At 36.7% G+C, this 13,072-nt stretch overlaps 1 protein-coding gene across 1 annotated transcript; it reads left to right on the top strand.

Annotated features, from left to right (window-relative positions):
* Window positions 1–1,168: 1,168 nt before the first annotated feature.
* Window positions 1,169–7,495, top strand: LOC147299402 (putative pre-mRNA-splicing factor ATP-dependent RNA helicase DEAH5). The gene is made up of 2 exons (XM_086245551.1): window positions 1,169–4,563; window positions 6,518–7,495. The coding sequence occupies exons 1-2, from the start codon at window positions 1,316–1,318 to the stop codon at window positions 6,909–6,911; spliced, it is 3,642 nt and encodes a 1,213-aa protein (XP_086101677.1). The 5' UTR covers window positions 1,169–1,315; the 3' UTR covers window positions 6,912–7,495.
* The last annotated feature ends 5,577 nt before the right edge of the window (window positions 7,496–13,072 follow it).

A 13,072-nucleotide genomic window follows, 5' to 3' on the forward strand; every position in this document is an offset into this window, starting at 1 on the left:
TAAGTTTGTGCATTTGGCCAAAGAAAATAGTTAAATCTTGCCTTTAGCTTCTAAGCAATATACATGCTCTAAAAGCACTGCCAAACAAGGTTATTCTAATAGAAAAATCCCTTTAAACTCATTTCTTAATCTAATACAAAAATTCTCTTAGCAGTCATCCCTTCTCTCCTTACTCTCATAAACTCATTTCTTAAACTTTTTCATAGACATAAATACAATGTTTTTGGTCGATTAGGGACTTAGGAGTCATGAGTCAGGACATAAATACAGCCTTATTTTAAGAAAAATAACATATTTTATAAGAAATTAAAAGGGCTAATTATTAATTGAGATGATTAGACTTGGTTCCTTTAGAAAAAAAGTTTTTAGATGGAAATTTGGGGTGTTTTAAAATTTATAAGAAATTTTTTTTAATTCATAATAAAGTTCTTTAATTTATAAGAATTTTTTTAATTCATAATAAAGTCATTTTAATTCATAATAAAGTTCTCTTCTGATTTGAAGGTATTTCCCCTCCTAGGGTGTAGAGTGGGTCCGCTCAAAATCCCGGAATTAAAACCTAATATAAAACCGTCAAAGAAGAAAAATAAAAGAACTTGATTAAAAACCCTAAATTACTACCAATCTTAGGTCCATTTGGGATTGCGGTAAAGGACCCAAAAGTTGCTGTGAATGACAATTCTTAATCACCTACATCCGTTTTGGTGTTTGGTAAAAAAATTAAAAACTATTTTTCTCTATAATTCTCAACTCCTTATAGCAAAAACATAAAAAATGTTTTTATGTGTTTTTAAAAGCTACAGTGAATTACAGCAACAATGAATATTTTATTTTACCAAACAAATAAGTGAAAGACACTTTCAGCATCATGTCCATTTTAATAATTATACACAGTCACGTACAACATTTTTACATTAATATTTATCAAATACTTAAGTGCTTTATTTTACAGCTGATTTTATTTCATAGTTGTTTTATAACACAACTATTTTTTCCTCGCAGTAATATTAAACTGACCCTTAATCTAAGAAAGACTCATAAGTTTTCTTTATTAATTTTAGATAGAGCAATCCTTGGGTCCTCATAAAGTTGAGATGGTTGACCCCTTATTTGATTAGTATAGGACAAAATTAGTACTTAAACATGAGGGCAAGCATTTCTGTTTTAGACAACGCCCCCAAATTCTGAGAAACGGTAAGATATTCCAAAACCCTAATCTTTAGTTTTCTCCTTTTGTTTATCAATCAATCTCCACAAAACTTAGTTCATCGCAAAACCTCTTATCGTTCGTCGTAGAATCAATCGATCTTCAACCATGGCGGTCACTGGCGATGGATTGAAGAAGCTCGAGTACCTTTCCTTGGTGTCTAAGATCTGTTCAGAGCTCGAAACCCATCTAGGGTTTGTGGACAAAGTTTTGGCTGAGTTCATAACTGAGCTGGGGCGAAACTGCGAGACCGTGGACGAATTCGACGCCAAATTGAAGGAAAACGGTGCGGATATGCCCGATTACTTTGTCCGTACACTCCTCACCATTATTCATGCTATTCTTCCTCCGAAGCCAAAGTCCGAGAAGGAGTCGAAGAAAGAGAGCGCTTCTGATGGTAAGAAGACCAAGTTTAAGGCTTTGGCTATCGCCGATGATAGAGATAGAGCCAAGGACCTGGCGAGGGAAATTGAGTTGGAGACCAAGGCAAAGCGGATTGAGCGAGAAGAACGAGAGCGAGAAGAACGAGAGCGAGAACGAGAACGAGACGGAGAGCGTGAAGAAGATAGGCGTAGAGGTAGAGATAGAGGCAGGGAAAGAGATAGAGATCGAGATAGAGATGGAGGCAGAGGTAGAGAAAGAGGCAGAGATCGAGATATCGATAGAGATAGAAACAGGAGCGACAGGTATGATAGAGATGATAGGCGTAGAGATACACATTATGATGATAATGATAATGATTACGATAGGGGAAGGCATACAGATCGATTTAATAAGCATAAGAGAGATGGGTATCAAGAGGATGGAGATATTAGAGAAGATGGTGATGATAGGAGAGGTAATAGGGAACGGACAAATGGACGGAACCATTCTGATGATCCCGAATTGTATAAGGTTTATAAGGGTAGGGTTTCAAGAGTGATGGACACGGGTTGCTTTGTTCAGTTCAATGATTTTAGAGGGAAGGAGGGTTTGGTTCATGTTTCACAGATGGCTACTCGACGAATTAGTAATGCTAAAGATGTGGTGAAGAGGGATCAGGAGGTTTATGTTAAGGTGATTTCGGTTTCAGGTCAGAAGTTGAGCCTTTCGATGAGGGATGTTGATCAGCATACTGGGAAGGATTTGCTTCCGTTGAAGAAGAGCTCAGAGGATGATGGTCTTAGGATGAACCCGTCGGTGTCAAAGGATGGGCCTGTTACTAGGACTGGTCTTTCTGGGATTAGGATTGTGGAAGAGGATGCTATTGTCCCATCACGCAGGCCATTGAAGAGAATGAGCTCGCCCGAGAAGTGGGAAGCTAAACAGCTAATTGCCTCGGGTGTTTTGGGTGTTACAGAGTACCCAATGTATGATGAGGAAGCAGATGGGATGCTTTATCAAGAAGAGGGAGCTGAGGAAGAGCTTGAGATTGAGCTCAACGAGGATGAGCCAGCCTTTTTGCATGGGCAGAGCAGGTATTCTGTGGACATGTCACCTGTGAAAATCTTTAAGAATCCAGAAGGGTCGTTGAGTCGTGCAGCTGCACTTCAATCTGCACTCATTAAGGAGCGTAGGGAAGTTCGTGAGCAGCAGCAAAGAACCATGTTAGATTCTATCCCCAAGGATCTCAATCGTCCCTGGGAAGATCCAATGCCAGAGACTGGTGAGAGGCATCTTGCACAGGAGCTTAGAGGTGTCGGTTTGTCAGCCTATGACATGCCTGAGTGGAAGAAGGATGCTTTTGGGAAAACCGTCAGTTTTGGGCAGAGATCAAAGCTTTCAATTCAGGAACAGAGGCAGAGCTTGCCTATCTACAAGCTGAAGAAGGAATTGATTCAGGCTGTGCATGAGAATCAAGTTCTTGTTGTCATTGGTGAGACTGGTTCAGGTAAGACAACACAGGTAACACAGTATCTTGCAGAAGCGGGTTACACCACAATGGGTAAGATTGGATGTACCCAGCCACGTAGGGTGGCTGCAATGTCTGTGGCCAAGAGGGTTTCAGAAGAGTTTGGTTGTCGTTTGGGGGAGGAAGTTGGGTATGCGATTCGTTTTGAGGATTGCACCGGACCAGATACTGTCATCAAGTACATGACTGATGGTATGCTTCTGAGGGAAATTTTGATTGATGAGAACCTTTCTCAATACTCTGTGGTCATGCTCGATGAAGCTCATGAGAGGACAATTCACACAGATGTTCTTTTTGGATTACTGAAGCAACTAGTGCAGCGGAGAAAAGACCTTCGTTTGATTGTCACATCTGCTACTTTGGATGCAGAGAAGTTTTCAGGTTATTTCTTCAGCTGTAACATCTTCACTATCCCTGGGAGAACTTTTCCTGTAGAGATACTCTACACCAAGCAGCCAGAAAGTGATTACCTTGATGCATCTCTAATCACTGTTCTGCAAATCCATTTAACGGAACCTGAGGGTGACATCCTTCTCTTCTTGACTGGACAGGAAGAGATTGATTATGCATGTCAGTCTCTTTACGAGAGGATGAAAGGTCTTGGTAAAAATGTTCCTGAGTTGATTATCCTACCAGTATATAGTGCCCTTCCTAGTGAAATGCAGTCAAGGATATTTGATCCTGCCCCACCAGGGAAGAGGAAAGTAGTTGTGGCTACTAATATCGCTGAGGCATCACTCACCATTGATGGGATATATTATGTAATCGATCCTGGGTTTGCAAAGCAGAATGTTTATAACCCTAAGCAGGGGCTAGATTCACTGGTCATAACTCCAATTTCACAAGCATCAGCCAAGCAGCGAGCTGGGCGTGCTGGGCGTACAGGCCCTGGGAAATGTTACCGCCTCTACACTGAGAGTGCATACCGCAACGAGATGTCCCCTACTTCAGTTCCAGAAATCCAGAGGATAAACCTTGGGTTCACTACACTTACAATGAAAGCAATGGGGATAAATGATCTCCTGTCTTTTGATTTTATGGATCCTCCTTCACCCCAAGCACTCATTTCTGCCATGGAACAACTGTACAGTTTAGGAGCACTGGATGAGGAGGGGCTTCTGACCAAATTGGGTAGGAAAATGGCCGAATTTCCTATGGATCCACCCTTATCTAAGATGTTACTCGCCAGTGTGGACCTTGGTTGCAGTGATGAGATCTTGACCATGATTGCAATGATTCAGACAGGCAATATCTTTTACAGGCCTAGGGAAAAACAAGCCCAGGCAGATCAGAAGAGAGCCAAGTTTTTCCAGCCAGAGGGAGACCATCTGACTTTACTTGCTGTGTATGAGGCTTGGAAAGCCAAGAATTTTTCAGGGCCATGGTGTTTTGAGAACTTTGTTCAGTCTCGATCCTTGAGGAGGGCACAGGATGTCAGAAAACAGCTTCTCTCCATCATGGACAAGTATGATCTTCTATTCTTTTCTTTTCCTTTTTTTTCTTGAAGTATGATCTAATTTATGTTGATATAATTCTTTTATCTGGGTTCACATGCACGTGCAAGGTTTTTATTAAAAAAAAAAAAAACCCGCATCTTTTGGTACATTGCGTCTTATAGAAGTCAATTAAGCATACTTTTTCCTCTTTGTACTTGATGGAAGTGCTGAATGTTGTTCAGGCTTAGTTTGTGCTAGATATTTGGTACCTGAGCAATGAATAGGTCATTATGAGTTGCCATGTGACTTCAGACTGTGTTTTCAGAGCATTATGGTAGAATGTTTTGACCAACATTTTTTCACGGGATAAGTGTAATATCATCTCAACTACAATTTTGTTTATAGTAAATTGCCAGTAAATGCTCTTGAGATGTGGTCTCTTCTGCAGCCATATAAATTTTTTTCCTAGTATAATGTTATTTGTCCAAATAATTACAAAACTGTTTTAAAAATTGATATGGCATATTACACATTTGCACACAATCCCGCCACTGTCATTAATTGACATAACATTGTTGTGTAAGCTCCAAGATTGTTTATAAGAAAGATTATGCATACACTTATTAGTCATTATACTGGTTCTCTAGCATCACTTATCCAAAATATAAAAGGAAAATTACACCTCTAGCATATCACATATATATATTTTTCCTTTTTAGTTTATATTACATTATCTCTACAGTCGCTACTTTTTGGGTGTTGCTATATAGCCCCAATTAATTTATTAATAGCCCCAACATTTTAATGAAAATTTGATTTCCTATTCTACCATAGTACAAATTGACTAATAAGTACATACTAATTAATTAACAAAAAAAAAAGCAACCAAACCCATCATGACACACCACCAGCGGCCCAGCCCCTCGCCACCACCCCTTCCTCTTCCACCTAGAATGCCACAATCCTTCCATCCGGTCACCTAACCACCGGCAGACCGGCAGCCCTCCACCTCTCTCTCTCTCTTTTTCCCTTTCTTCCTCTCTCTCCCTCACTCTCTTCCTTTCTCGATTTGCAAAACCACCGGAGCAAGAGAGCCGGCAACCTTTCCGGCCTTCAGAAACCCACATTCAAAAAGAAACACCTCACTGGAATTTTGATCTTTCTATCGATATTTGTCAAATCCCGTTGCTTCTCGGTGCGGTACCCATCACAGCAAAACTTGGCTTGCTCTGTGTTTGTCTCCTTGATTCTGCAATTTTGCAAAATCAAGCCCTCACCTCCAATCTGATGCAACAATCGATGAAAGAAAAATTAATGCTTTAAAATATTGGTTTTGAACTTTTGAGTTTTCTTGGGTAATCAAAGTTGTGCTTGAAAATGAAAATTGGGTGTACGGCATGCTTATTCCTCCTGATTGCTTTTTGGCCTTTTTTAACTTTTAGTTTGTTTATTTTCTCCTGGGTTTTTCTTGATGAAGTTAGATGGTTGAACCAGATGGGTTAATGAAGCTCACTAGGAAGATCAAGGGAGGTCGGCTCCGATCTGAGGGAGAGATAGAGAGGGAGGTGGAGGGCTGCCGGAGATATTTTATTTAATGAAAATACCTCAATGTTGGGTGGTGGTGATCATGTGTTGGCGTCAGATTGTGGTGGTTATGGTGTTAGGTGGTGGGGGTGATGGCTGTTGGGTGTGTTGTTGGGTATAGAGTAAAAGAATAGGTTGGTTGTGATGTTGGGTTTTAGTAAGGGTAATTTGGTAAACTTGTTGAGTATACTAATAAATTTTTGTAATTTCTAATTTTCAGTTGGGTGTAGAAAATGTGTTGGGGCTACTGATAAAAAAATTGGGTCTGAATAGCAGCACTCACCCCTACTTTTTTTAGTTTATATTATCATGTTAAGTAGAACACTGCTCAATTATTTTAAGTTCAGTATTTTGACTTGAAGATTAAATTGCATTTTAACTTGAGATTGTGAATTTCAGGTATAAACTGGACATTGTAAGTGCAGGAAAGGATTTTACAAAGATCAGGAAGGCAATCACAGCAGGGTTTTTCTTCCATGGTGCTAGAAAGGACCCACAGGAGGGTTATAGAACTTTAGTCGAGAACCAGCCAGTTTACATCCACCCAAGCAGTGCTCTCTTCCAGAGACAACCGGATTGGGTCATCTACCATGAGCTGGTTATGACTACAAAGGAGTACATGCGCGAGGTGACAGTCGTTGACCCCAAATGGCTTGTGGAACTGGCACCCAGGTTCTTCAAGGTGGCAGATCCTACGAAGATGAGTAAGCGCAAGCGTCAAGAACGTGTTGAACCACTGTATGACAGATACCATGAACCTAATTCCTGGCGTCTTAGTAAACGTCGTGCTTGATAATGATGTGTTTTCGTCTGCTATCAGCATGAACTCTTCTCGGTCTTGTATAGATTTTGTGTCTTAAGGTAAATGTAAATATCTGGTAATTTTTGACATTGGTGATGGAGACCCTGAATGATAATGATGGAGAGAGAAACATTCCCAACTAATTTTAGCTCAATGGCTTATAAAGTTCATTAGCTATGTAATTGTCTGAGTGTACATTTCTGTTTTCAAGTGATTAAAGTTTATTGCTAGCAAATAAGTTATATGCCAATTTAGTTGCCTCAAATTTTTGGTATCGACAGTGAAATGGAGTTGGCTCCTGACATTATAGTGAATGGTGAATAGTAATTCATTTTCCTGTGGAAAGCGGCTACTGGTCAAGATACCATTCCTTGTAGTATCCCATAGTCTGGAGCAGAGCATGGCCAAATATACAGTTAAGAAATAGGGTATGAATATTGTATTAAGAATTTGCTTTTGAGACTGGTTAGGGAATTTTTTTTTGGTTTGTTTACTTGGCAGGGAGTTGCACAGCCCTTGCAAGGCTGCGAGTTGTAGAACTTAATTGCATACAAATTAATTTGATCCTATGAGTAAATGAGAGGGTTTAATATAATTTGCTATCTTTCTGTCCCGTTAAGAACTAAGATTGATTCGCATTCGAATGCACAATTTGCTTTCTGGTATGACTTTTGGTATGACTCTCTTTTCAGTTTATTTGTGGTATTCCTTCTCCTATGCTTTTTCCTTGCTTTGAAAATTGAAGAAAGTAGGCAAGAAGAAGAGAAAATATTTTAAATTACCTTCTATTTACTGCTGTCACAAGCTGGATTGTGTAACTCATTGAATATTTTAGAATACAAAAGTTTACTTTACAGTCCAAATTTCCCCCTTTCTTTTTTGTTTTGTTTTGTGCTCCATATAGAACTTTTATTTTCTTCTTCTTAAGTTTTTTTTTCTTTTATCGTAGTATCTTAATTTCTGGTACACCATACATGGTAAGATGGGTAACTGAGAAATTTGGATTACCCTAATTTTCCTTTAATTTCTGATTAGACACCTTCCAGGGAAGAATTCATGGAATATGAATCTATGTTTTAAAAAAGTAATGCACATTTGTGGAATTATCTACACTATTCCACACCAACTAGAACCCATGACAAATTATGCTAGAGAAGTCCACATAATTCTACATAAAAGAAGAGTCTAGAATACCTTATATGAGAATGTACTAGAATATAAAAGTGTAGTATACTTTAGAACCTATAAGTAGCATGTGGCTAATAGATGTTCTAGAGAAGTCAAAGTCGGTTGATTATGTACTAGCTCTATATATATATATATATATATACATATAGGTCCCTTTCATTGAGGTATATCTCATTTTAAACATGATAAGGTATGGTTTGTGGGACCCAATCCACATTGTAATTTGATGTTCGAAGTCGTTTATTTTCTAAATCTATATATAAGGATCATTCTTACAAAAAAATTAGATAAATCGGAAACCATTAAGACATCTAATTATGATAGCATAAATAAATGAATATATGGATTTCATTAACACTTGAAATGATGACCCTTTAATTAAATGGTTAAACGATTTCCTAGAGTACATGTACTCATATCTAAGTATGTGCTAGAAGCAATACTAAAAGCCACTACTCACTAGTCCCAAGTCCTATTGGCCTAGATAGGGGTGGGTTCGGCACGGTAACCGTACCGAAACCCACATACCGACTTCCGACCGAGAATGAGCGGAGGGAGGATTTTGGACCCCGATACCGTGCCGACGGTAGTCGGAATCCGATGCATTCGGCATCGGTCGGAGCTAGGCGGTGTCGGAACGGTATCGGCAAACCCACTATCAGCAAAACCCAGAAATGCAAACCAAAGGGAGGCGGCGAGGGCGGAGACCAAAGGGAGAGAGGGGAGGAGGAGGGCGAGTAGTCGAGCATGATGAGCTCGGTCTCGTCACCAGCCATTGCCGGAGGGCGGTAGATCGAAGAAAGAGGCGCTGGGAAACCAAAACTCGACGACGGCAAGCCGTCGGCTTTCTTCCTTCGAATTGCCAGCGCTGGAGGTCGGGTGAGACATCTGAAGGCACCACTGAACTCAGTGCATCAAGGGGAACGATCCTGGGGTGATCCGGCACCTCAAATCTGCCGGAGTTGGCGGATCGCCACCGCAAAGAGTCGGCTCTGTCAAGCGCCGATTCGGCGCGGTGGCTTGTTTTGTGGATGGGTGATAGACATGGGGAGGAAGAGGGAGAAGAGAGGAGAAGGATGGAAGTGGTCTCGCCAGCATTGGCCTCTGGACGGCGAAGTTCTCGCCGGAAATAGCTAGAAGAGAGAGAAAGGGTGGGTGCGGGTGTTTTTTTGGAGAAATCAGGAATGATTTCTGATTTTTTATTTTGGGGTTTTAAATCCTAGGTTACAAAATTACTAAAATGCCCCTTGATTTTGGGGTTTAGACATTATGAAATTAGAAATTTATGAATAACAGGATTAGGGTATTTTGGGGTTTTGTTTGGGGTTTGGACTTTGGGGGTTTAGGGTTTAGGGTTTTTTGGGGTCAAATTTCAATTGGGGTTTGGTTGGGGTTTGAAGTTTTTTATTTTTATTACATATGTTTTTAAATTTATAGTTTATAGTTTATAGTTTATACTTATAGTTAGTAGTTAACTAGTTACTAGTTACTAACTTACTATATAGTATATACTATAAATTTATAACTTATAACTTATAAATACTAAACCCTATAATTTATATGTTTTTTAAATTTTTATAGTATATAGTTAATACTTAATAGTCTATATGTTTTTTAATTTATATCATTAATTATATCCTAAACCTTAGGGTGTAGCACTATAGCAGTATAGCCTATACTCTATACTTCTATAATGTATTAATGTATATAGTATATACTTAATAGTTAATACTATATAGTCTATATTACTTTACTACTTTATACTTTTATAGTATATTAGTAAATACTATACACTATTTAGTATATAGTATATAGTATATAATATAAGTTATATAACTATATATTATTTACTATTTACTATTTAGTATATACGATATTAGTATATTACATTATTAGTATATTAGTATACTACATTAGTATATTACCTAATAGGGCTGTTAGGCTAAATGACTAATACCATATACTAATTATAATATATTATACTATATTATACATTTATGATTGAGGTAATTACATAAATCATAAATAGTCATAACTCCATAGTCCATATTGATATTAATATATTATACCATATTTTACTATATTATATCATATTATACAATATACTAATTAAATTACTAATATTATCATATTATACTATACTATACCATATTATACCGTATTATATCATATTATAGTATTATACTATATACTATATACCAAACTCTAAGTTACCAACTATGAATCTATGAAGTATAAATTTATAGTATTAGACTATTAGGGTATAGAAATTAGTAATTTAGTATGAGATATCATATACATATACAATATAGGGTTTATAATTTAGTATAATATATGGGTTTAGGATATTTTTAATTAGTTTTTATATAGAAATGTATCATATAAATTAAAAAACATATAAGTTAATAAGTTATAGGGTTTATAAATTTATATATGTTTTATATAAATTATAGAAAATTAGAAATGTATTATATAAAATTAGAAATTATATAGAAAGGTAGTTAGTATTTTAGTATTTTTTATTTAGGGTATATCGATATAGTATAGAAATGTATAAAAATGAATTATTTTAATTATATTTTTTTAATATACGGTCGATATCGGTATACCGTCGGTACCGAGTTTTGTAAACCAATACCGTTACCGAAATCATCGGTATCGGTATAAATACCGGGTATCGGTATCGGTAATCGGCTAGTTCGGTATTTTTCGGTATCATGGTTGGTCGGTTGTCGGTAATTTTCGGTAATTCAGTATAAAAACCCAGCCCTAGGCCTAGACGTACATCACTAAAGTCTTGTATTCCTCCTTTATTTCTAAATAAAATTGTCTTATTTTTATCTAATTAAAAGGTCTCCACTCTACTCTAATACTTCTTAGTTCTTACCCAAGTCCAAATACTCTATGCACCTAAGTCCTATTCTTGTCATCTCTAAACCAACACCTTTATAGCCTTTCTCACTCTCAACATATATCAACAAGTCCTATATCTTTTCTAAAACTAAAACTATGAAATAGTATAGTGTAATTGTTGAAGTTATGTAATACTCCTAACTATATATCCCATTGCATCTTTTTGTCTTGTTTCAGTCTTACCCAAGTCTTAACCGATCAAGATGTTGCATGAAAGGCATTTGTACTGGTAATGATTCTGAAAATCTTACAAATGATATTTTGGCTATAAATATTTGCATATGATTTGATTAGTCTTCATTGCCCGCAGAGTGTTTCCAGCATATGAAAGTTCCCAATTCAACTTGTCCTACGCAGTATCCTTTGCTAGTGATGTGATACCTTCAAATTTTGAAGTGTAGTTAAAATTGAATATTTGAAAGCTGTCATTTGTTTATTTGTTAATTTATGCTCTCTATGCTCATTTTACTTTACATAATGAGGTTCCCTTTTTGCAAACCACGAATTATGCTGTGCAGTTTCGTGGTGTGAAAACAAAGAAAGAGAAGTGCCTAGGGCAAATTGGAAGAATCAATTTTTCATAATAAAATTGATGTTTAATTGAAATGGTGGGATTGTTCTGCTAATGCCACAGAAGATGGAACTTAGACACAAGGAATAAAATTTCGGGTTTCGAAGAAATTTCGATGGAAATTTCGACGGAAATTTCGACGATTTTTAAATTTCGACAAAAATTAGACAGAAACGATGGAAATTGGTATCAAAATACGGAAATTTTGAATGAAACTTTACCATATGTTTATTTAACATATTATCTACTACATTGATAAAAAATATTGAAAAAATCAAATTATATAATAGGTTTCATGTGATATAAAATGAATATAATGTGCGCTGAAAGTAAATACTGTTAAATAAAATTAGTATAATGAATAAATGAAATTTGTATATTCTTTATACTTTATAATCTCTACACTAAAACTTAATACTAAACTTTATATACTCTATATACCCTGATACTCTTTATATTCTATAATCTATATATTAAACTTATATACTCTAAATTTTTTGGAATATGGTATAAGATATTAAGATTTGGGCTCTTTAAAATATTTTTAATTATTTTATATATAGAAATGTATTATGGTTTAGGTTTTAAAAATAACTAAATAAAACTCCAAAAGAGCCAAACGAAACCCCAAACTCTTTTTTTTCTTTTCAATAGTCCAAAGACCCCAAACTCCAATCAACCTTAAACCCTTTTTTTTTTTTTTTTTCTTTTCTTTTCTTTTCATTTTTTCTCTTTTCTTTTTCTTTTCTTTTTTTTCTTTTTCTTTTCTTTCCTTTCTTTTCTTTCCTTCTTCTTCTTCTTGCCGTGACTCTCTCTCCCAGCCAGCCACTTCCACTGTGTCGCACATATGACATATGATCTTTCTTATCTCTCCTCCCTCTCCTGCAGTCATGCGCCAATCTCTTTCTCCCATCCTAATCCGATCTTCTCTCTCTTCTCTCCCTTCTCTCTCTTCTCTCCCTTCTCTATCCTCCCTCTATGGCTGGGTTTGTAACAAGAGATGGCCGCCAGATCTGGGTTTGTAACAAGGAGAAGACAGATCTAACAGAGATGGCCGCCAGCAAGGAGAAAGCAGATCGAGACATGGTTGGGCTGAGCGACGAAATTTTGCCAAATTTCAGCGAAATTTCGCGAAATTATTGAATTTCGGCGAAATATAATCGAAAATTTGATGAATTAGTGCTAAAATTTTCATACCCCTTAAAAACGAAATTTTCGGCGAAATTTCGCCAAAAATTTCGAAATTTAACTCCTTTCTAGTTAGACATTATTTACATTTTCTGAAAATTTTGCACGAAGAACAACGAGTCATAGAAGCGAAAATTAGAATGTGGCAACAAGAACTGCAGGATTAAGAAGAAAGAATGCATAAGCTCTTCAAGCAGAAACATGACATCGATAGATGCTAAATACATTCACTAAGATTTTGGTTTCTATTAGTGTAAAATAATTTGGGAAAATTTTAGGTAAATGACTCCTA

The sequence above is a fragment of the Dryas octopetala genome, chromosome 1 (genome assembly GCF_963921425.1).
Source record: "Dryas octopetala chromosome 1, drDryOcto1.1, whole genome shotgun sequence".
NCBI classification, from domain to species: Eukaryota; Viridiplantae; Streptophyta; class Magnoliopsida; order Rosales; family Rosaceae; genus Dryas; species Dryas octopetala.

Excerpts from the sequence above, each read along its gene's own strand:
- LOC147299402 (XM_086245551.1), top strand. The coding sequence starts at position 1,316 with ATGGCGGTCACTGGCGATGGATTGAAGAAGCTCGAGTACCTTTCCTTG. Across the intron at positions 4,564-6,517 it reads CTTCTCTCCATCATGGACAA|GTATAAACTGGACATTGTAA; the intron begins GTATGATCTTCT and ends TGTGAATTTCAG.